At 42.3% G+C, this 25229-nt stretch overlaps 1 protein-coding gene across 1 annotated transcript; it reads left to right on the forward strand.

Annotated features, from left to right (window-relative positions):
• Positions 1–1455: 1455 nt before the first annotated feature.
• LRP3 (LDL receptor related protein 3) lies at positions 1456–24758 on the forward strand. The gene is made up of 7 exons (XM_080638659.1): positions 1456–1543; positions 6492–6539; positions 12239–12377; positions 20143–20351; positions 20620–21706; positions 22853–22985; positions 23867–24758. Exons 1-7 carry the CDS (start codon positions 1477–1479, stop codon positions 24677–24679), a joined length of 2496 nt encoding a protein of 831 aa, XP_080494785.1. The 5' UTR covers positions 1456–1476; the 3' UTR covers positions 24680–24758.
• The last annotated feature ends 471 nt before the right edge of the window (positions 24759–25229 follow it).

Below are 25229 nucleotides of genomic sequence, written 5' to 3' on the forward strand. Positions count from 1 at the left end.
AGTTTCTGTTGTAAATACACACAGACTGCACATCTGGGGTACCTTGTGACTGCCAAAGAATGCAAAGATGCAATTTTTTTTAAAGCACAGTAAGAAATTTTTCCGTGTCTATAGTGAAATGCAGCAGGACCGCATCATTGCACTGGGGGATTAAACTGTGCCCTGCAGCACAGCCCTCATTTGTGTACTTGAGAAACTGGTACTGTTGCTGGGTTTGCTGCTGCTGTCAGTATCTGTAGCTGCATGAACCCACTGCTCAGCAACTGCAGCACTTTGCTCCTTGGAAGAGAGCAGCTGTGCCACTATCAGAGAAGGTGGGACCAGTTTTCTGGGGATGGGAACACTTGCAAGTGGGAAAACAGTGAAAAGCTCAGGAAATACGTGAGGTCGAGCTGGTTCATTCCAGCAGTTAGTGGCCTGAAAAAGAGTTATCTTCCATCTTTCACTGTCTTGCTCATGAAGTTCCCGGTTAACTTTGTCATCTTGCTGCTTGTTGTGAACACGAGATTGTCAAGTTTTCAGTGGAACAGGATGGGTTTATGTAATTTATATCGACCCAATTTATATCGACCAAAATGACTTGTTGAGATCCGTAATCCTGTTTGCACGGCCGCGTTACCTGTCTCACACAGACAGGGCCTGGAAGGGTACAGGTCCCATCCCTTCGGACGAGCTCCGAAGTGAGCGGAGTGCTGCGGGCATAGCCCCGGTCGCAGGGCGGCTCTCGTCCTGAGCACGCTGCCCATTGCAGCAAATTTGACCCCTGCAACGCGTTCGCTTCCGCCAGCCGCGTCCCCGACGCCCCGCTGCCGCCCCAGCACAGCTTCAGCGGGAGCTCTGGCAGCTAGCGACCCCTCTGCTAGGCTGAGCCGAGGCTGCTCCCCGGCAGGGGGGGCCTGCGGGCCGCCGCGGCGCTGGGCGCGGCCTCCCGCCATGGGGCCGCGGGCTCCCCGCAGCCCGCCCGGCGGAGGGGCAGCCCCGTGGAGCGTGGCGGGGGCCGGGAAGCAGCGGGAGCTGGGCGCCCAGTACCGGGCAGCAGGCCCCAGGGCCCGGCGGTGCGGTGCGGTGCGGGCGGGCCCGGCCCCTGCCTTCCCCTCCTTTTCTTGCTTTCCTTCCTTCCCTTCCGCACCGGGCCGCGCTTCGCCTGCGCCGCCCGCCGACTCTCGGCGGCCCCTCAGGTGCGCGGAGCGGGGCGGTGCTCCCCTCCTTCTCCGGCCCGGCCGCCGCAGCTGCACGGCGGGCCTGTCACGTGGGGCGGCGGCGCTGCTGCTGCGGTCTATCCTCCTCCACCTGCCCCGGAGCGCGGAGCGTGACCCGGCCATGGGGCTGCAGCGGCGGCCGGCGCCACTCCCGGCCCCGCGGCAGGCGGGCCGCGCCGCCGGCTCTCGCGGCTCGGCGTAGAGAAGAGGCGGGCGCGGAGCTGCCGCGGATCCTCCCCACCTCGCGCTGAAAGGCAGGCAGCGGCGGCGACCCGCCATGGAGAAGGCAGCGGCCGCGGAGCTCCGGCAGGGCGCGCTGGTGCCGCTCACCGCCATCTGCCTGGGTGAGTGCCGCGGCCCGCTCCCTTGCGGTGGGGCATGTCCGGGCACGGCTGAGGGCGGGGGGGGGGGGTGGTGAGGGGATACCTGCGGCCGTGTGGGAAGTTACCGAGGTGGGAACGGGACGGGGCGGTGAACCCCTCATTCTCCTTCTCGCTTGCAGACAGACGGGGCTGGCTTGGCTGCGAGTTATTCAGGGTGCCCTGGTCGCTGTCCCCGGCAGTGGGGAGGCCGAGCGGAGCGCTGCGGAAACCGGCGCCTTGCCCCTGGCTTTGAAACTGCAGCGGTAACCCCGCATAGCACTGAGAAAAAAAAGTTTATCAGGCATCATCGATGCCCTCCCCTGGCTGTAACTCTGCGAGGCGCGGTGCGGGCAGCGGCTCCTGGCCCGTTCCGTGCCGCCTTCTCGGCCGCGCTGCTCGCCTGCCTGTCACTTCTCTGAGTGGCAGGGTGGAAAACATCACACACACACCAGTTCTCTGCCATAGTCTGTTCTCCTCCCTTCCTTCTGCTTGAAGCGATCGCTCCCAGCTCTGCTTCGCAGCAGGTGCTAAGTTATGGCAACGTGATGAAGCGTGTTACTGGTTTCCAGTCTGTCAGCCCTTCCTGTCAAGGAAGATTGTTTTTGTTCGGGGAAGCCTTGACACCGATGATAAGAAAAAGTGAGAGAAAGGCTCCACGCATTTAACAGGGGCACATAGAGATGGGGAGTTACTAAAGCTGATTACTTCGTTCTGTGTCTGCTGAAGGGTTCTGGTGCTGCAGCATTGTCCGGTGCTAGGGCTGTGCTTAACTGTCTTGACAGCTGTTTGGTAAACTGCGACAGCTTCTTGAACTAGAATGTGCTGAAACCACAGCTATATGCTAATAAAGTGGATTAGAGTTCATTTTTAACAATCCCAAATGACAGTTACTGTTTGTTCCAGAAATCATCAGAAGTGGGTATCTGTGGCCAGACTGCTTGTTCTATTTTTGTAGAAGTGGAGTTTTTTTATAACATCATTGCTTGCCTAGAAAATGTAGGAAGTTGAAGTTTGAAAGCTGCTCTGGTTACTTGAAGTGTATCTATTTTAATTAACGGAAGTGCAGTGTAAAAAGCTATCTGAACTACAAAACAGTTTGAACATCCGTTCTAGCTAGTGCAACTGTTTTCTTGCAGGCTCTTAAAGGGATGTCAGAGATGTGCACAGCATGAGAATAATGTCTGCTGCGTTGCCTGTTTAAAGTTAGGCAAGTTTCTGCCATATCTCTTACTTTTTTCTTTGTCGTCTGCTCAGACCTTTGTTAAAGCTTTTGTTATCTAACAGAAATAGAATGGTTATTGTTAAAATGACTAAGATAACAAAAGATTATGTAAACTCCAGAGCTTAAGTGAGAACAGTTCTTGTATTTAGCTGTGGGTAATGCCAGATTGAAAGTTTAGTAGATTTCTGCTTTCTATGACTCCCAGAGTTTCACTGTCTGGCTGTCGTTTTCAGCTGTACTGTTTTATTCGTATGCCTTGCACAACTGACATTAGTGAAAGTGGAGAAACATGGGAGGTGGGAAGCTTGTAAAGTATTCTGGTTCAGTGAACCCGTAAGAATATAATGTTGCTGCTTCTTTAAGGGTTTTTATATTTTACTTCCTGCTTGTCTGTCCTGTCCTTTCATCCTTACTTCTGGTTCTTGCTTCTTGCCATTCTTTTCTTTTACTTTTTGCTCTCCTGTAGGCTGTATGTGGTGTTTGGTGTCTGTATCGATGCATTGTCACTGACCATTGCTATATGTGACCTTGTCCATAAACTCCTGCTCCAGAATCTGGAATCGTTGTTGCAACTGTTCTGTCATGAGGCCATTTTGTGGAGGACAACATAGGAAGTAATCAAAACAGCGTAGCTGTTGCCTCTCCTGGCTGTGGGAAAAGCCTGGTAGCTGTCATCTGGTTCAGATGTGCAAAGATGTAAATTTCCCTTTAGATCCAAATAACTGCTTTCCCAGCTGAAAACCTCACCCTGAGAATTACTTAGCAATCCAAATGAATGGCACAGTAAGTTCCCCAAGGGGAGTTCAAGTCAACTGAACCACTTCTGTTTTTTTATGACTTTCCCATAAGTCTGCCCAACAGTTAAGAAAAAGAGCATCTAACAAACTTCCTAGTATACCTCTAGTCTCTCACTTACTTGTATTTTCATGAGATTTTGTTTTGGTAAGAGAGAAAAAACCCCAGAGGGAATGGGTGGGCATTCTTTTGGGCCTCTTGACACTTTTGAGAGCTGAGTACTTCAGAAAATACTGGTTTACAGCACTCTTGATTTGATGGTCTTGAGTGAGACCAAGAGTGAGGAAAACAGATACTGGAAACCCTGAGCTTATTCAGTGGCTGGGAAAGTACCTGTTGTGAAACCTAGACTTTGTTTAAAGAGTGTTCTTGACTGCTGACTTCCTAGTGTGAAAGACTTCGAAAATGAGAGCAAAGAACTTGCAACAGCAGCCAAAAGATGTTTCGCATTTGCAGAGGTGAAAGAGCATATTTGGGGTTGTCTTCCTTAGGTATCTACCAGGCTGGCATGCAAAGCTGCTTCCAACTGTCCTTCTGGTTGCAAACTAGGGCTGCCTGACACAGTCCTCAGAAAAAAGGAATGTGCTTCTGAGCTGGCTAATTCCACTCTATCACGCCCCTTGTCTTCATGCTACTTATGTCCATTTAAAGGTCATAGGGGCCCCTCATCAGCAATGCAAGGGAACCTCTGCTTGGCCGCTCATGCTCTGTTGCTGCCATCAGGGAGATTTGGATAGGAAACATGAAGAAAGATTATAAAATGGTTGTACACACCCAGATGTTTCCATACAGTGCATCTTAAAACACCTCTTTCAGTTGTGGTGATAACAGTTACACAGAGAATTTTCATGGACTTTCTTTGGAGCAGAACAGAATCTTTAGTTTTTGTGAAAAGAAATGTGTGACTTAATCACTGGTTAATTTCTTCTTATGATTCTATTACTATGGTTACAGGAATAACTGTACTTTAATACCATGTGGGGCAATGTTGGTGTCGTTGTTGCTACTATGTTCCAAGGTTTCTCACAAACAGATGGAATACTCTTGTCAGAGAGCAAGAGTTAACAGAGCCTAGCAGTTTCCTGGTGCAGGATGGTAGGTGCGCTTACTGAGCTATTGGAGCAGGATGGCGCTGTGAAACAAAGGAAATCATTACATGGCACATTGTTATTACCATATAACAAATGTCACTGTACATTAATTATGTAATAAAATCAGTGCTGTTAAAGTCCTTTGAACAGTGTGTTAATGCTTATTAACAGAAAGCTGCAGCTCACATGCGTTTCTTCTCAAGCCACAGCAAATGTGCACTGCTCCTTCACCTTGTCCATTACTAAGAGCTCAACCCTGCAACTGCTTAGAAGGAGTGAGAAGTCGCTGCCCTTGCCCTTGCCCTGCAACCCTCTAACAATGGGTGGTGCCAGGAGCAGTCATTCTCCCCGGTTTGCAGGGCCTGGCCTCAGCCCAAGGTCCGTAGCAGTCTCTGTGCTTGCTGAAATCGCTGTCTGCATTTAGCTCTTGGAGCTCTGGCTTCAGGAAGGAGAAAGCCCAAACTAGACATCCAGACATAAGTCAGGGAAGGACTGCTATAGGCACCTGGGCTGCTGCAGTTTGGTGATAATTCATGTCCACTACTGGCTGAAAACCATGACTGATTCGCTAAACTGGCAAGCTAATGGATTGTTTTTAGCTTTTTTTTTTTCACCCCTTTAGTGGTAGGTACTTTTTTTGTCTTGTGCTGGTTTAAGTTATACCAGAAGGTGATCGGGGCAAGGGTCATTGTTTCAGGATGTGTTTGGACAGTGTCGAAGACAATGGGGGCCCCCGGCTCCTACGTGCTACTCTGAGACATAGTGTTAATTGGGATCAGCTTCTCAAGTGACTGTGGGGAACAGGGACGGTTTCTCTTCCTCTCTTCTCCTATTGTTCATTTTTTTATGATTTTTTTTTACTAAATGCTGGCCAACTGATCAACTATAAAAAGACTCGGGACTTAACACTTGCAAAATAAAGCCAAAGTGTTGTAAATTAAGTTTTGGTAACCTTTTAAACCTTTCTATTTCTTTTAAACATTTGTCATTTTATTAATAGGCTGTCTCTGTAGATTATAGAATACTGCTAAAATGAGAGCAATTAGTGGAATATGCTGTAATTGTTAGAGAAGTGCCTTAAAGAATCTTAGGGGAAGCTAATATGAAACTACATGTTAATGCTGACCTCTGTGCAACAGTGACACAGGAGAAATTTTGTTTTGGCAGTAACTACTCTTGCCATATCACTCTAATAGTAGATACTGTGAGGGGAGACTTCTGAGAAAGTGGAGAGTGTTTGGAAACTAATTTGTAAGTCAGATGTATGTTGCAAGCACCACATCATCCTGTTTTGATTTTACCAGTGGACCTTTCTGAAAGCTTCATTGCCTTTGATTAGTCAAAATAATCACGTTAGCTTTAGCAGTTTATTTTCAAGGTGACATTTACCTGAGAGGAACAAACTTTGCTTTATTCATAGAAGATGTATTTAAAGATAATAATCTCATTAATTATGTTCCAGCATTTAAGGAGGTAAAGTGACTAGCTGTGATGATGAATGTTTCAGTGTAATTGTTCTTCTGTCTTCCCCAATTAAAAAAATCCCATGGAATAGATCAGCAGTTGTTTCTTTTGGTGGCATATTTGATAGATACTAAACTAATATTGTGTGTTGATTTTTTTTTTTTTTAATAGCTGCAGTGAAGGATAATTATATGTAGTTGATTACATGACTTGCCTTTGTAGATAAGCAAAGTTCTTGCTGGAAGACTGCAATACATTTATAGTAATACCCCAGCACACACCTAGAACTGCGTCGTTGCTGACTGCTGCCCTGTACTACTGGAACCTGTCTGAGCATTATTTTTCTGTCTTTACACAGTGAATCTCTTCCTGACTGGGAAAACAGAAAGTGCTGTTACCTCATTAGGTAAGAAATACTTTCCTTATTTGTATTTACTGTTCTTTTGAGTTGCTACTGTTTCTTCCCCATGCAAAATTCACTGTTTAAGAAAACAGTGTGACCTTTGTCATATGAGAGAGAGTAACAGTGATGTTTTAGGAAGTTTAGGGCTTTTAAGTCTTCCTAGGATTATAGACTTCATCAGTGTCACTGTGCTTGAAAAAAAAAAAAAGTCATAAGCTTGAAGCTAAGGTTGTAGCACGTGTTGATATATTCAGGGGAAACTGTTTAGGCATTGTGCCTGGGAATATCAAGCAAAGGACAGTGACCCATTCCTGGAGGAGCTAAAACAAGAATGTTAAAAACGTCTCATGAATGTCAAAGTGGAAATTCAACCAGAATCGCAGCACTGGGTGTCATTTCCTTCTCTATAGCAGTACTGTGACTTGCTGACATTACAGGAACATTGCAATCAGGGTCCTCTTGGTGATAAGGGCCCTCTTGTGCCTGTCAATCCAGTCTCATTGGTAAGCATACTTTATGCCCAGAGAGGCTGCAAGTTAAATTAAAACAGAAAAAACAAATAAGGGAAACAGGAGGAGAGGATATGGGAAAACACAAGAATAATTCTAAGGCAGTGGGTCGATTAATGTGGGAGCTTGAGCATTCAAGTCAACATGGGGGCCTGAGAGAAGGTTTAAATCAGGAAAATGTAGTAATTTTATGATTAAGTAACTTCCTTACATTTAGTTTACGGGAAATGTGGATGAACCATGTAGGACGTGGGTTGTTTGTAACATAGTATTTCCATTCTTTCATTGTTAAAAATGCAGAATGTCTTCCATGTCCTAGCTTGTTCTGCCTGGATGCTTCTGTGTCTTTTGATGGCATTTGGCATCCGTTGGCAGTATGGCATGTGAGTTTACAAAGCATAAATTAAGTAATTATACAGTGGCTGGTCTAGACTGGTGGTACTGCCTCTGCCTGAAATACGTAATAATTCATCCAGTTGGCTCTGCTGCCTTCTAATGCTGTTCTTTTGCTAGAAGTGGAAAAAGAGAGTTGTAACTATTGGCTTTTATTCATTCAAGTATGAGGAAGCCCTCAGTGTACTCTAGCCTTCATGTTTTTTTCTTGATACAGTTTTGAGTTACTTTGTCTCCTGACAGTGCAACTGGAGTGAGGGAGAAAAATGATCCTAAAATGTTTGCAATAGTGTGAGCCATGTGTAGCTTCTCTTGCCTGTGCCTTGAAGGATAACAGCGCAGTTGAAAGGCAGATGACCCTGCCTTGCAGGAGATGTTCCTTAGGAGCCCTGATAAAACTTGGAAGGAATGCTTCTATCCTAACCACATCCTGACAAAGCAGCTTATTACAGGTGATCTTTATGAGATGAGAGGTAAAGAGCAGTTTCTTTTCAGAATGTGAATAGCAGAAATAAGGACTTCTGGAGAGCACAGGTCAAGCCACCACCTCGGCTTTATTTGTACAACAACTTTAAGCCAGAAGAATTGCTGCTACTTCCAGTGAGCAGTCCTCCCCCTGAGCCCCCTCTCCCCAGGCTCGCAGTGAGCCAGTTCAGCCTGTTGGTGCAGTGGAGCGTGAGCTCAGGTTTTTTCAGATCAGTGGGTTGAACCATTGAACCGTTGGGCTGTGCCTTTGCTGGTTCTGTCGATCGGGGCAGAAGCAGCCTGATGGAGAGTGGATGAAGTGGAGGGGAGCCTTAAATGCTTTTTTTTTTTTTCCACTGGTGTAAGGGATCTGCATTAAGCAACTTGTACAAGCTCTACTTGAGGGCGGATTTGGAGAACTCGGTTTCCTGCTGACCTTGAGGTAGATACTTGAGGAAGTGTATATCACCAAGCGTTCAGTTGTGAGGGAAGGTTCCTTGTGGCAGGTGCAGACCATCCTTTATCCTGGAGCAAATGGTCAGGATTGTGTCCTGTGGGACTGGGGCAGACCCTGGGGTGGAAGAGTGTGAAACTGCAGGATTTATTTTTTTGCTGGGATTGTCTGAAAATGTGTTCCTGCACAGCTTAGTGCCCCAGCACTGTCCTGTGCTGGAGCCCAACGTCTGTTCTGTTATAGTTGCTTTTGCGAAAATAGGAAAATATTATTCATGTAAAGTTTTGGAAACTTTCAAGTATATTTGTGGCATATATATTTGTATTTAACTGGCAGGGGGAATCTACTGCTGTTTATAGTAGAAATCCATTTGATTATTACAAAAAAAGCCTTATTAAGATTTATGCCTGCTTGATAGAAACTCTGAGCTGAAACCTCTTCTGGCATTTGTTTAAAGTTTGGCTTTTTTTTTTTTTTGATCTATAAAAATCTCATTATTATCTGTCTTCAGAATTCATCTTTTTTTAAAGGCACTATTTTGGTGGGATTTTTGGTGGGTTGGTTTGCCAACCTAGGGATCGGTATTCTGTTTCTTCAGTAATCCTAAATGTGGAAACCAAACCATTTGGGGCTTTTAGTAAATTGGGTTTTCACTTCTGGGTTTGTGCAGAAAGGCTGCAGACAGAGATTTAGAGAACAATTGTTGAAAAAATGCTGTCACCACTCGTGCGAGCTGTCCCTTATGAATCCAGGACTGTGCCTTTCTATTTAGAGACTTCCCTTTCCTTTAGATGTTTTGGCAATTTGAAAAGGCTTTTGTTTATTTTCCTGAAGGATTCACAGTGTCATCCTGAAGCCCAGATTAGTAACACGGTACTTACATATGTGATTCTGCAGACTTCATGGCCAGGAGCTGGGGAGGGAAATGAGGCTCCTTCACTGCCACTGAAACCCCAGCAGTATGCACTGTGCCCTTGTGTGGTTTTTCTGTTTTGTTGCCAGCACTGAAGGCTCTGTTCAGTACAGGATTTTCTTGAAAATGTTTGTAGCTGGAAGAACAGCTGCTGAAAGTGATGCTTGGGTGCTTCACCTTGTCTGGCACACAGCAGTCAGCGCACAGGGAGTAGAGGCAGGCAGCTGGTTAAGAAGGAGATCTGCTGATACATTGTAAGTCCTATAGTTATGAGCATTGATGGGAAATGCATCAGAAGCATAAGGCAGCTAAGTGAGGTTGGGGTAAACACAATAGTAGTTTTGGGGGGTGATGGGTGTATGTCCTCAGTTCACTCCGAGAGGTTGAGGGAACTGTGGACATATCCTTTAAAATAATGGAATTATGTTTTGGCAGTATGAATTCGGATTAGAGGTCCATTCAAATCAAGAGCCTTTGTAAGAGCAAAGCAGCTGTCCTTTTAATTTTGAGTAGGGCAAGTAAGAAATGCTTGTTTTATGTCAAAGGGGCAAAACTGTTGAACAGCAATGACCATTGCCAGATGAACTGCCCAAAATGGCATGTAGTGTTAAGCCCTTATTTTGCTTATGTCCTTAGGTTTTCACAGCTGCAGTTACTCTGTTGAAATGGAAAGTCTTTCGTCTGTTCTTCTTCCCATATCCTATGTTCGTAGCAGGTGTGCAGTGCTATTAAGTAAAAGCATTTCTGAGAACCTGAACTGTCATGTTACATCAGCTCCCACTTACCAATTAGAAAACTGCATTATTGCAAAACAAAAAACACTAGTGATCTTACTTCAAAAAAAAACAAACAAACAAAAAAAAACAACAACAACAAAACAAAGCTGGTATACTTCAAATAACTGCTGCCCAGGGTCTTTGTAAGTACTTCTTAAAATGGAGAAGCAGATATTTGGGAGAATAACAGCTCTGCCTAACTGCACGGATGAATGTGGAACTGAAGTGCTCATGTGGAGTCACCAGCAGGTCAGTGGGACTTCTTCAGAATGGAAACCAAGATAACCTTGGTGTTAATTATGATTCTATTCTTATGCATATACTATAAATAAGGGATATTAATCCAGAACACAGTTTGGTACAAGGGGAACAGAAATATTTGCAGAGCTGCTGCTGGATGCCTCTGGATAGTACTGTCTGGTGTATTTGCTCTTTCTGCTTTCTGCATTTTGTTTCCTTCCCATTGAGAAGTTTTAGTAATCTGGCAGTTACCAAATGCAGTCTTTCTGGCTCCTTTTATATGGTTGCTAGCTCCAGGTTGTCTTATGCTGCTGTGATAACGCTGATGCAGTGACAAGCGTGCGGAGGGGCACATTTATAGGCTAAACAAACCGAGAAAGGTAGTTGAAAAGTCCTGTGGATCTTCCATTTGCTGTTATATTTCTGTAACTGCATCTGCATTTCAGTATTTTTCCACTAGAAATGCGATAAAAAAAAAAACCTCTGTTTTTTTTTTTCTAACTGCTTTACTGCAAAATATTTGCTTGGAAAAGAGATGTTTTCCTGTATTTGTGTATTCTGTATGCTTTTGTGTTCTTTGAAACTAGTAGGAATTATATGCATATGTTCAGTGGAGAGTTAGTTGGAGAGTAAAAATAATGGCTTTTTTTATGTTTTGCCTCAGGTAAGTTACTCACCTCCTGCTTTTTATATTCCTGTGGCTCTAGCTTTAAAAGCGCTTACTGTGAACAAACATAGTGCCAAGCATGGATTTACTGGTGGGGGTATACTGCAGCTTGGCCTGTCCCCAGCCAGGAGCCCTGCAGGCAGCCCTGCAACCTGACCCAATTGCAGCCAGGCAGCCTTGCCAGCACTTCTCACCCCAGCCTTCCAGTGCAGCTGAGTCCGATCCCTTCTGTGAATTGAAAGTGATGCATTGATGTGGCTGAATTTCAAGCAATACTGGAAATCTGTGATTTATGATGCAGTACCTTTCGGTGCATGTGTATGAGAGACATAGGCAGCCCAGCCTTTTTTTTTCCTTGCTACCTTTTTAAGCTATGAGAAAGTAAGCTTCTGTCAAAAATTGGAATATTCAGCTGCAGTCCACAAGTCATGCTCTAGATAGTAGTTTGTTTTAAAAATAGTTTTGGAGAAAGTTCAGAATACCATTGCATTACAGAGAGTTTCCCCTCTTGTAGTCTGCTGAGAGTACATTTTCCCATCAGAACAGCTTTCCCACTTGTCCTTGGAACATTTTACTTTCATTTTTGAATTAATTAATTACAAATCACAACTATTTAATGTAGTTTTAATTAGCCTGCTGTTTTCCATAGGAAGAACTGAAAGTGCTTTGGAAATACTGAGTTTTATTTAGCCCTGCTTGCTTCTTTGTCTGGAAAATTTCTCCTATCTATGGGAATTTAGAAGGAATTTAGAGTCCTCAGTAACATGCAATGAAGACATTTGACATCAGAATCCTGTTTACTTTTTGGTTGGGGCTTTTTTTTTTTTTTTTTAAGCCATTACAAACTCTCCAGGTCTGTCATGTGGTGAGGAGAATAAACATATGTAGGAACACATTACAATAAAATGAGCATCTAGATAATTTACATTGAATATGGATCTTCTGCAGTTGCTGGGTGACATACCCAGCCTTTGGGAAGCTGGTAAGAAGCATTTTTGTATTACATCCTCGTGACAGATCCATGCAGTAACATTGATTGTAGCCTGTGGTAGATTCATATGAGGTTATTGATTGATCCTGCATTGAAATGCTGGTTACGCTTACCTACACTTAGAGGGGGTGTTTTAATTAAAAACCAGGACAGGGAAGAAAGCAATAAGAGGATAAAACTGTTGACTCTCACTTGTCTGCAATCCCCAGAAACTGATGAAAGCTCTTGTAGCTGATCTGAATCGTTGATTAGGCAAAGCATTAACAATAATATTTTTTTCCCACTTATTAACAGCTGCTTGCAGTGGAAAACTGGAACAGCACACAGAGAGACGGGGAGTCATCTATAGTCCTTCCTGGCCATTGAACTATCCTCCAGCTGTAAATTGCAGCTGGTTCATTCAAGGAGATCATGGAGACATGATAACAATTAGGTATGGCTTCATGTTATGTGGAGGTAAATGTTTTCTTTGCTGAAATGAAACAAAATGTGAGTTTTTATCTGATATACTGGTATGAGACTGTCAGAGCTACTGGATGGTCAAAGAAAGCTGAAGTTGATTACACTGGAGCATGACTGAAGGCTGGGCACCTCGCATTTTAAAAATGTTCCACTGTGTCTTGTTCCTGTAGGCTACTTCTGACATCCATTATTATACACACAAATCACTTGTAGTCTTTTACTATATTTATCTTCACTATACCTGTGAGATTTCATCCACCTCTGATAGATGAGGGTGTGGGAAGCACTGATATATTTACTCAGGTTAAATAGACCTTTTTCTCTTCATTGCTTATAAATAGGAATAGGTGAAGGCTATAAAACCTGGAACAGCCTCAGTGGGATCTGTAAAATTCTTAGAGAAAAAATGGCTTTTTCTATAATGTCTTGAAATGGTGCTCAGTTTAATGGACAGTTGAAGATAGTCATTGCTTATTGTTACTTGTTAACCAAAAGACACATGCTTTTCTGCTTAATATTTATTTCCAACAGAATTAAATAATAGTTAGCATTTGTGGCACAATTTCAGCTCATTCTGTAAAAATATTTTTTAGAAAAGACTAGAACATATTATAAATGGTTTGTTAAGAATGTTTAGGCTATAATGTCAGCGTTGCACATATGTGTTTAATTTCTCTGTGCTAATCGTAGTATCCTTCTCCAACCAAGAATTTCTTATTCAAAAAAAAAAAAAAAAGGAAAATAAGCAAACCCAGGAAAGGGGGTTTTGTTTGGTTTTTAGTACTGTTGTATTTGACACCATCTGCTCATTCTTTGCTCAGCTGCTTAAAAGGACTGCAAACCTCTTCAACTGCAGATGCTCAGCAATTAAAAATAAATCTGCCACAGATGGAATAATAGGAGGGCTCCACCATCCATAGTTCAAAATAGGAACTACTCATCAGAAGTAATGAAGTAGATACTTGCCAGCATTTGAGATCCATAAATAGCAACATGCTTTTAAACCCCATTAAATTGTATTGGACTTGGGGAATTTGTTTCAAAGCAGAGATTATTGGAAACTCTGAGAAAGCATACAGGTGAGACACAGGACTTGACTTGGAGAGTAGTACTGCAGTTTATGCTAAGAGAATGTCTTGAAGCTCCCACATAGAATTAGGATTCTCTTCTGGAAATACAAGCGTAACAGAGGCTAAAGAGACTGAGATGCGGAAACTGGTAATAATGTGTGTGTAGTTTAGATGTGTGCATAGCAACATGACTTGAAAGGTTTCTTCTTAATGGGTTTGTGTTCTGTCACTGGACAGAGGACCACATCCTGCCCTCCTGTGCAGATGGAAACAATGGGAGCTATGTGTTTACATCTTGGGGAGTAGCATTGTGGTGTTACATTTCTGACTATAAATGTACTAAGAATGACTCACTCCAGCGTATGAAATGCAAAATGTTACAGCATCTGAGGATTTCTTCAGAAGGTTGTACTCAGAATGCCAAGGACATAAAAGAAGCAGCTGACTTACCTCAGCAAACTGGGAAAAAGGGTTCAAATACAAACATCTTTTTCTCTTAACTGTTGGGTATGCTTGTCCTAACTGTTTCTTGATAAGGACATAAGAGTAGCCTTTTAAATTTTCCTAGGAAAATCAAACACAGCTCTTGTGATAACATCTGGATTTTGAAAGGTTTTTTTTTTTTTAAACCCACCACCTCCTTTGTGTTATGTTATGCTGAATACATTTCCTTTGTTCTTGAGTTCTCATTGACACTAAGACAGCAACATTATATAAGTATCATATTTGAGATACAGCAGGAGTCATTGAGGGATAAAATTGCAATTGAAAGTAGTTTTGATTTCTAAAACATCTGCAGTTGGTGGTCATTTTTTATAAATCTATTATTCATCAGCTTTAATAGAACAATGTCCAGATCTACATGTGGATATAAGATGCTGGCTTCTGTGGGCATGGTCTTTAGAAGCTTTGTCTGCCTTTTTTGTGTGTGTGTGTATTGATTTTCTTCATATTCTCTTATTTCCGTGCTTATTGTTTTGCTTTATAGTTTTCTTTTTAGAAATCCTTGGGGGGGACTTCACAAGAACAGGAAATACATGTTCTTTGTGCTTATACCTCTTTGTTAATTATGCAAATTTCAATACTTTCTTCAAGTTTGGGTGTCTGATGGAATGGTGCTGTTGGTTCCTGGGAACAAGAGTGTAGCCACTGTCTTCCAGGACTCTGTTGTATCTCTTTAAATTCATGTATCAGTCTGTTAGTTATTGCTTTGGAAATTACTTGATTTTCCTGCCTATTTTCTCTATCTTTATGCTTGTTTTTCACAGAGGACTACATACCCCCTCTGTAAGATCAGATAAAGATGTCATATGCAGTAACTGCCTTTGTACCATCCTTTACGGGTTTTATATATGTATGTTTCCTCATATCTGAGAAAAAGGTTAAAAATAATTTTTGTTCAGCAGTTGCTGTTACCTGATGGTTGTAATTAACCCTGATAAGGGCAGAGCATAAATGATTTGCGTTTTAATGTAGGCATTTATGGGGCTGAGAGTGAAATGTTCTCCATGCTCAGAATTTAAGACAACAGTATTGAAAAGTGATCTACTTAGTGACCCACTCAAGCTGTCTCTTATTAATTGAGGTGGGGAGGATCACCTTCATTGGCTTTCACTTCAGTGATTCATGGCATTGGCTTTGAAAAAAGGAATTGTCAGATACCATCTGAATTTCAATTTCTGAGTAGAACTGAGGCCTGTTCGTGTAAAGGTTTGCTGGTCTGTAATTGTATGAAGAATTGAAGGGACTGCTTCATAGTCTATTTACCAAACTCACAGTGTTTCAGAACTTGACATTAATTGGAAAAAGCTCATAATAGCCATTTATTTCATTCAGTTGCATGGCTGAGCCTTTGATGAAACAGCCCCTGTGTCTCTTGCCTCAGGTTCCACAGTTTGCTGATGCTTGGGAGCTGAGAATAGAATAGAGCTTTCCTGACTTGCAGGTCCTTGTGCTTCAGTGGTTAAGTAGAAGTTTTTAATGAGCTAATTAAGTCATCAGTTGTTCACAGGCTGCACTTGCTGTGACGGGTTGGCAAATAGAAGTAACTTTTCTTGCTTAATTGGCCAGTCTGTTTTATTTTGGGACTGTGCTCTACTGATCCACCTATAATATTTATTCTCCAGTTTTTAAATTAGTTTAGAGCAAGCCACATATTTGGATATTTGGTGGTTTTTTTGGTGGTGTGTTTTTTTTTTTTTTTAATTTATTATTATTTATTTGCTAATTACTTTCAGATCTTATATCCCATATTTATCCTTTTTCCACTTATTAAGAATGCTTTTTTTTTTTTTTTTTTTTTGCTTGAATCTGTAGTTGCTCGTGCTTAAACTACTAAAAGAGTTGTAGGGAATTCCCTACATTATTTATGGAAGTACTTTTCTTCCCTGAACTGCTACTGCTTCTCAGTGCGGATGGCAGAAAGCTCTGCTGCACATTAGTTTTTGCAGGTAGCACATTTTTTTCATATTTAGAGTGTTAATGTATATTTATGATAATCTAGTTTAATAAAGCTCTTTGCAGCAACATAAAAATACTTGTCAGTTAGTGGCAAAATGTCATTGTTGGCACCTGTTGCATCACTTGAGTAAACCAGGCAGTATCTGATATAAATAGGGCTGATCCTGTAGTTTTCTGTTAGCTTCTGGAGCCCTGATGAGGTAACCTTTCCTTGGTGTCATACCACTGAAATAAAAGATCAGATTATTTTACTGATTTCTGCAGAATTCTGTAAAAACCAATGTAGTGCTGCATTTGTCAGTTCATATTGAGTTCTTCTGATCCTTGGAGCCTGAATGCTTACAGTGTTTAATAAACTATTCTTATACTCTTTTATAATGTTAGGAGACTTTTTAAAAGGAATTAGTTGTGGAAGAGGCCTCCCAAAAGCAAGATAACTGGAGTTAGTGCTTTTGAACAGCATCTGTCAGAAGAAACAAAATCTGCAAAATTTGGTCTGATAATTTTGATCTTTTACACGTCTCCTCCTTGATGCCTGTATTGTGTTGGAGATCCACAGTGAGAATAGCCTAAGGACCAAAGTCTTTCAAAGGATGTTCTGTGTGCTAGTGATGGGTGTTGTGCTTGTTAATATTGCAGTTCTAAGTGCTCAATATACCAGTGTACTACTTCAGCTTGCATGCTAGGATGGACCTCTGGGTCCACATGGCACTCCTTCAGAGTGCTTTGCTGGAGGGGGTTAGTGACTGAACGGTCCCATCTTTTGCTTCTCCTTCCAAACCCTGTGTTTCCCTGCCCGAGATGTTTAAAAAAGTACTGCAGTACTGACTGGTGCTGCATGAGATTTTGGTGACATTATCCATTAGTACTCTCTGTTTCAGCATGTCTTGATTCTGATTCTTCTTTTAATCACAGAAAATTATGTGGATTCAGGATACAAATGGTCTGAGACCTCCCTCAAGAACCGTAACTGCAGATAGTACTTTTCATTACTTTTCCAAAGACTGTAAGATATTTGTACAGTCCTACAAGCAGGAGGAGCACAAGACTTTGTCCCTTATTTCCACAGTATACCTTCACTCATTCGAACCACTGGAATAATGCCTTTGATAGAAAAATTTGCATTTTAGTTTGAGGATGTTCAACTGAGTAAGTGAATGTATCTGTGTTCTATTTTGTGGGTAGCAGGATTAAATTATTCTTCAGAAGACTGTAACAGCAGCCGTGCTGGATCTAATTACAGCTGATGAAAGATCTGAAGTAGCGAAGGTTGAATGCACTCTTCAGGACTCTTGGGTAAAATAATCAGTGAACTGTTTCATGTCAGATTAGTATGGCAGAAACTTCTGACACAAAACCTTGTTGTTGCAAATGCATTATAAAGCAAACCCCAATTTTATGTATTTATGCATTCACACAAATGTATTCATGTTGTTTCATGTTTCTTTAAAGAGGAGTGATTTTTGTGGTGAGGTTGGTTGATGGTTCATTCAAATGATGGCTTTTGGCCTTGTGTAAGATCACGATCAGTTTTAAATGGGGAAAAGTTTCCTACGGGTGGAGACAATATAAGTTAAAAAGATGCTGGAGTAGAGTGACAGTGCCTTAATGAAAGCCAAATTTGTTCAAAATATGTCTGCTGATGAGTTTGTATGAGGTCATAATTGCTTTGACTTTGCTCTTGCCCTTAGAAGAAGAAATCTTGTAACTGCTACAGTTTCTATTATAATTCTACATCAGAACTAGAATATCTGTATTTCAGAGAAATGGTGTTTATTCAGTGCTGTTTGAAAATCCTAAGCACCTGGGATTAAGATGTTTATTGGTTTTGAAAAAGGGGTTATTCTTGTGAATGTTCTGCATTGCCGTTTTTCAAATACCAAAGCATTTGTGTCAGTAGCTTGAGCATCCCTGAGAGCCATGGTGTTTTCAGGGAGGCTGTTAAAAGATGATACTTCCTTGCAAGTCTATTTTGCCTCATTACCCATGTACTCAGTTGGTTTTGTGGCTAAAGCTTGGATTTCTTAGTGGAGAAGTGTGGGATTCTGCTCTGAATCTATTTCAGATCCGCAAGCTGATGCTCAGGAAAAGCAGTTGTCCTCTGTATGCCTGTGCTTCTGCTTTGGAAGGTGGGACTAAAGTTTGTTGCTTTTCCATACCCTCTATAATAAACAAAAAAAACCCCAACCAACCAAAGCACCCTTTATTAACAATCTTCAATACTGCATTCTCAAGGTGAAAGTGAAAAGTGTTTATCTGTTTGTTTCCTTGAAAGAAATACATTTTAATGTAAGGTATAGACAGCTTATTATATAGGCAAATTTTCCCCTGGGTGTGTGCAGTCTGTTGTGTAACCACACTGTGGGTGAATTATTTACTTGATAGACATAAGTAGCTGATCTCAGCAGAGTGTGGAAAATGAGTGGCTGTGGGACTAGCTGGAGTGCTGGGAACTGGATAAAACAGGTGAACACGTTTTTAGTACTTGAAGATTTGTCCTGGTACCTCTAAAATAACTATAGAAGTAAGATTCAGTAAATGATCTTGTTTGTGTCACAAATGCAGAAATTTTTCTAATCACTCCCTGTGCCTTCCCAGTTCTGAGTTTCCATTTCTTCATTTAGTGACTGTTCCCTTTTCTTAAAAAATCGTTGTTGGGCAGATAGGTATTTCTAATACTTATCCCCAAAGTCTGCACAGTCGTCTAGAACTTCCTTGCAAAATATGCTGGTTTCAGAAGCTTGATGTGATTGCTTCTAGCAAACAATTAGGTGCTGTGGGAATATGTCCTCCCTGCTGGGAAGATACATAGAGCATGTGGGAGGAAAAGAGTTTTAAAAGAGGAAGGAAATATTTCTGGGTGGATTGTCCTTGCCTGTACAAATGTTGTCAGACATCTTAATTTGCATTTTAACTTAACAGTTTCAGTGCTCTCTTCACATGCTGTTGCTGATAATTTTGTTTTTGAGAGTTATTAAGCTGCTATGTTTAGCATAACCTAGAGGTGTGTGTAGGCTGAATCTTCTTGAATGAGTTGGCTAGTTTATGTAGTTGATGCTCTTTCACCTTCAAAGGGCAAGATGTGGCAGGCTTTGAAAGCCTTTTGTAAATGCATGGTGATATCAGAAAATGATCTTTTCCATTTATCTTTTTCAAAGAATTTGTCTTTAATGTTTGTGAAAAGTCCTTTGTGGAAGGAGGTCTGTGTTTTGCAGCAGCTTTTGAACCTTTCTGGAACTTCTGCCTAGGTATTTGCAGTGAGTACACACAAACTTCTGCCAAGTTGATTTTGTGTAGCTGAGTTAGATGAAAGAGGACCAAAATTTATTTCTAAGTGTTCTGAACAGTGTGCCTTTTCCTAATGAGTGTGCTTCTCTGTGCAGTGCTATTGCCATAGCACATTACTGAATGCAAATGTAATCTGTTTCATCAGAAAACAAATACCATGAGCTACAGGTTAGGGAGTATTATCTGGTTATGTTCAGCATTCTGCAAACAATCAAGGTACATCTTTGCACTAGGTAGGCTATTACTGAATAATCACTCGGCTTGGGCCAGCAGAAGGGCTAGAGGTTTGACAGTAGAAGTTTATAGGCTTGTTTGCTCTATGGTTGCATTCCTTGAAATTGAATATTTTAGTCTTTGAATTAAAAAAGTAGTGGTGTTAGGATTCAGGTTCCATTTCCACCTCTTGCAGTCCTTTTCTTGCCCTCTCCCTAGCTTGAAGAGTTGATTTTTCTCTTGTATTTATCCCGTTAGGGTTCTTTGTACTGGTCCCTATTGTTCTTTTTCCAAGACAGTAATCTCTCCATAGTTTCATAGTTTTAAGGTTGAAAATATTAATGCTGAAATTAATCCACCTTCTGTATAATGTTTTCTGGAATTTTGCTTTTACTCAAATCTATATTTTAGGAAGCAGTTTTGTTTAAGGACTGAGAAAAGAGGAATCCTTTCAGCCTTTGGAGCTACTTGACATGCTGTTTATGCCCATGATATAGGTGCTTTTCCAAATTGGGGGAATTTTAAGTGCTGTGTTTATATGTACTCAAAGTACTATGGGTGTTTCATTATCTTTGAATGTGATGTGTTTATGTCAGCACTGTTTGGTGCAGAAAGTCAGCTGTCACAGCTTGATTTTCCTCTGTTTGGCTTTGTTTCAGATACATGTCCTCTTTGTAACTTTGTGTTTTCTTTTGTTCCTTACAGTTTTAAGAACTTTGACTTGGAAGACTCTCAGAAGTGTGCAATGGACTGGTTGATGATTGGCCCATCTTCCAAGAGGGAAGAGTACAAAGTGTGTGGATCTTCCATACCTCCGTCTTTCATCTCTGCAAGGGACCATGTTTGGATATATTTTCACTCGGACGCAGCAAGCTCAGGACAGGCTCAGGGATTTCGCCTTTCTTACATTAGAGGTAAAACCTTACAGTTTTATTTGCTTCACTTACACACTCTCTGGCAAAACCTGAAGAGGTAGTGTTTTTTGTTGACTGGAGTCTTGGACCATTTATGATGACTGTAAGGTGCTAGCATGGTAACACTGACACTATTTCCACTTTTTTACAGTATTCCTGAAGTGTACTGGTCTGGCTGATGACTTGTGATATGCAGGGTAGTAAATGTGACATCAGGTGGTTCCAAAAGTTTTGATGCTGACAATTCTCTCCTTGCCCTCTTTCATAGGAAAGATAGGTCAGGCTGCATGCCAGTCAGATGAATTCCGTTGTGCAAATGGCAAGTGTATTCCCAGTACTTGGAAGTGTAATTCCATGGATGAGTGTGGTGATAATTCGGATGAGAGAAATTGCACTGTCCCTCCTACCGAGCCTCCGTCCAGCATCTGTCCCTCAGGAATGTTCCAGTGTAGTGCAGCCCACTCCACCAAATGCTTGATGAACGAGCTGAGATGTAATTCAGTTAAAGACTGCAGTGATGGTTCAGATGAAGATAATTGTCCTGATCTTTCCTGTGGCAAAAGACTGGGTAATTTTTATGGATCTTTTGCTTCCCCAGACTTATTCCGTGCTGATCACAGCAGATCAGACCTTCGTTGCACATGGTATGTAGACACACAGGATAATCGACATGTTCTGTTGCAGCTTGATTTGCAATTAGGCTACAATGACTATGTAAAGGTGTATGATGGCATCAAAGAGAGAGGTGATAAATTAATGCAAACATTTTCATACCACAACAACAGGCATTCTGTGAGTGTGGAGTCATCAAAGGGCCAGCTCACTGTATCGTACCATGCCCGGTCTAAAAGCACCGGCCATGGGTTCAATGCAACCTATCAGGTGAAAGGGTATTGCCTTCCTTGGGAACACCCTTGTGGAAGCGATGAGGAGTGTTTCACAGACAAACAGCGTTGTGATGGCTGGTGGCACTGTCCAAATGGCAAGGATGAGGAAAACTGTCCTGCTTGCCAGAAGAACGAATACCCATGTGAAGGAAACAGTGGGCTTTGTTACTCAGTACTTGACCGCTGTAATAACCAAAAGAACTGCCCAGATGGTTCAGATGAAAAGAACTGCTTTACTTGCCAGCCAGGAAACTTCCACTGTGGGACAAATCTGTGCATCTTTGAGACTTGGCGCTGCGATGGCCAAGAAGACTGCCAGGACGGAAGTGATGAACATAACTGCCTGGTGATTGTTCCCAGGAAGGTTATCACAGCTGCTCTGATCGGAAGTCTTGTGTGTGGCTTGCTGCTGGTGATAGCACTGGGTTGTGCATTTAAGTTGTATTCTCTGAGGACCAGGGAGTACAGGTAAGCATCTTGCTGTGGTGTTTTTTCCCTTTTTGTTTAAAGGAAAAAAAAAAGCTAATTGTTAACCAGAGAACTTGGAAAATACTGTGAAATCAATCCAAGGAATTGATGACAATTAAATAGCAGTCACTGCATTAGACATAGAGAAGAGTAGTTTAAGGTTTTTGAAAGTAGTGAGGGGAATGTGAGCTCTTGTGTGATCTATGAGGAATACGCATTTATTATGCAGCCTAGCAGAACCTGCATATAACTTAAATCAAAACTGCTTTGAGTAGTTTCTTCTCCCTGCTCCTCCCCCTGCAACAAACACTTGCCCCTGCCAAAAATTGAATGCTGAACTGTTGCTAAATCTGAACTGAATAACCCCTAGCCCCTCCCCAGATACTCTAATTTTCAGTTCTTCTAAAGCCATATCCTGCAGCAGTGCAGCCTGTTCTGGGCAGGAATTGTTAACCTCCACCATTCTCATCATCGTGAGCTATAGCCCCTTTTCCTGGTACTGTATGCTTTGTTGTATAGACAGTGTGTGTGTTTCTGTGCCTGCTTGTTACGTGTTTGCTCAGGCATGGTTCTGCCCTTTTGGAGAGAGTCGTAAGGGACTTTCTGACACCCATCTCTTGTCATAGGCAGCAGCTCTATGGTTGTGTGTTCAGCACAGTGTGCTTCACATTCGTTCCTGATCGCATCTGCATGATTAAGGAGCTGGAAAACAGCAGCCATGCTATGTTGGAGACCTGGGTGCCTCAGTTCTGGCAGGACAGCCAAAGCTCTCTGCAGCTGCAAGATGCCTCTGTTATGTGATTGTTTCCAGCTCTTAATGTTGGCTTGTCCAAAAATAACCTTTGGGCCATCCCTGAACATATTACTGCTGTTACTGGTGTAAGCTGGCCAGTGATACAACTTTGGTTGCCACAGAATCCAACTTAGGAGTGCACTGGTTTGATTCACTGACGCTTATATCCTGTATTTTTACTCCTTTTATTTATTTTATCATCCTGATAAGATTTTCATGGAGCCTGGTTGAACATTTGTGGTTTTGCTGCTAGCGTGGAGCCCTGTGCAGTGTTTTTATACGTTTATGTGAGCGAGGTAGGACAAACTCACTGTTACTTCTCTTTCATGTTTTCTCACTGGTTCTATTTCCAGAGCATTTGAGACCCAGATGACACGATTGGAGGCAGAGTTTGTGCGGCGGGAAGCTCCACCTTCCTATGGACAGCTGATTGCACAAGGACTTATCCCCCCAGTTGAGGACTTCCCTGTGTACAATGCATCACAAGTATGGAGACATGAGTGCCAATGAACTACCAGTAACCAAACTACTATAAATTAGATAGACTCAATCTGGAAATGTATTTTTTCAGTAGCTGTGCTCATTATATGGAAGTTACATAAAAATATGTATGTTTTACTTGGAGCTGAAGAACCACAGTTACACGTCTTGGTGCTTTGGGTAGTTTTGAACATATTAAATGCATTTGCTAGGGAACAGCAGTGAGATAAGCACATGCTGTTTTGCTGTACATCAAGATAGAATGAACAGAGACAAAGGTCAGAAAGTAGACAGAAAAAAGGCTTTTCAAGCTGAAACTGTAGATGTGCCTGAAGCGATAAGAAAGAAAGGTCTCTAGCAGTATTTTGGGGAAATTCTGGGATTATTTTTCATTTACAAAAACATTACACTGGGAAGAATTAAGTCATTCTTCTTTTCATTGCTGAGTTCTCAAAAATCTCCTGTGCCCTGTTGAAAGTGTCCAACTGTAGTACAATTCCTAGTGTGATATAAAGCATTTACAGTTTGTTACTCATGTGGAAAACTAGTTTGCCTTGCCCTTTCTTCTCTGCTGTTGTCATCAGGACAACATCTGCTGAGGGTCCTCTGCTATTGCTAATGATAGAGGACTCAGTGGTCTGCAGTCTGGTTTTTTAGTGGTGGTCTGATCATGTGAGTGAAGCATCTTCCTGGGCAGAGGTTAAACTCATGGGTAGAGCTGTCCTTGATATTCTTACATAGTTCATTAGAAAATAGGCATTTAACAAGGAAGTGTGGGGAGCAAGTCTGAGAATTCTGGTAAGGTGGAGATATTAGTGGAAAGAACAGGGTTAGGAGAAGTCTTTTGAGGATGTGTGAAATCACAGTTCGTTATGTCTGTGTTACAGGCTTCTGTGCTGCAGAACATTCGAACAGCCATGAGGAGGCAGATGAGACGACACTCATCAAGACGAAGCTCATCTCGGCGGCGCTTGGGCAGGCTTTGGAACAGACTTTTCCACAGACCTCGGGTGAGAGGACAGATTCCGCTCCTGACACCCGCCCGCGCTTCACAGACTACACTGGGTGATGGAATCATCAATCGTGCTGTTGGGACTATTCAAAGTCCTCCCCCTTCTCCTGAAGGACCTAGTTTAGAGGCAAATGCCCCTGGTCAAGCCAGGAGCCTACAAGAAGCTGTATGTAGCAGCTTGCAGTCAGAGACTGAAAGCACAGAGCCACCGCCTTCAACTATCTTACTGAATACTTGCACAGCAGCACATGCAGAGCCCGAGGCTGGACGCACTGGTAAACGTTCAGGTGCTGAGACCTCTGGCAGTGAGCTTAAGCAGTCCAGTAAAGGGGATTCAGGAAAGGCTTTCAGAGATCCTTTATCTGAAAGTGTTACAGAAACGATCCATGGAGGGTCAGCATCCAGGAGGACTGTCCGAGAGGACAGTAGTTTAAGTAGAAGTCATCCGCTGAGTGAAGAGCCATGTAGGTTACCCTTAAAAAGGTGGGAGTCTGCTTATCCAGACACCCCCATGAATGTTCATATCCAAGTGGATGGACAAAACCGATGTTGCTCTAACTCATACCGGGAGGAGCCTTTGGGCGTTCATGCGGCTTGTTGCCATTCTGTGGAAGTGCCAATGTTAGAGTCCTCTTCTCCCCTCTCTGAAATCAATACCAGTGATGATGAATCTTTACTGGTTTGCTAATGAAAATTTTTGGTTCAGCCCTGTAAATTTTGTAACTTTGTTGTTTATATGACAGTGCACTTTGGGGATAGATGGTATGTCCATGCTCTCAACTTTTTCTCTTAAAACCAGTGTGCTTTAATCCTGCAGGGAGTACAGTACAAGACCAAATGACACAAGTTTTTGTCTTCCTTGCTATTCCTGAAATTCCAGTGGTGCAGAAGTAGGCCAGTATGTGATGTCAGGGGCTAGGATAGCAAGAATGTGTCCCTGCAGTTTGGAGGCATTTCCATTCTCTGGTGATTCTTCTGTGCGTTTATTCACTCTGCAGTCAGGGAGCTAGTGTTTCATTGCTTTTCAAGTGGTCTTACTGAAATTAGAATGAACTCTGTTGGAACCTGGGGCAGGCACCATTGTCAGTCTGAGTACTGAACTAGGAATAACATTGTCTTTTTAGACATCATCATTTAAGTAGAAGTTAATAATTTTTAATTACAAATAGTTAGAAGGAAATAAAATCCTTTGCAGCTTCCTCTTCATAGAAATTGCAGACTTTCTTTGCTCCTTTCAG

Source organism: Psittacula echo, assembly GCF_963264785.1.
Source record: "Psittacula echo genome assembly, chromosome: Z".
In the NCBI taxonomy this organism is placed as follows: domain Eukaryota; kingdom Metazoa; phylum Chordata; class Aves; order Psittaciformes; family Psittacidae; genus Psittacula; species Psittacula echo.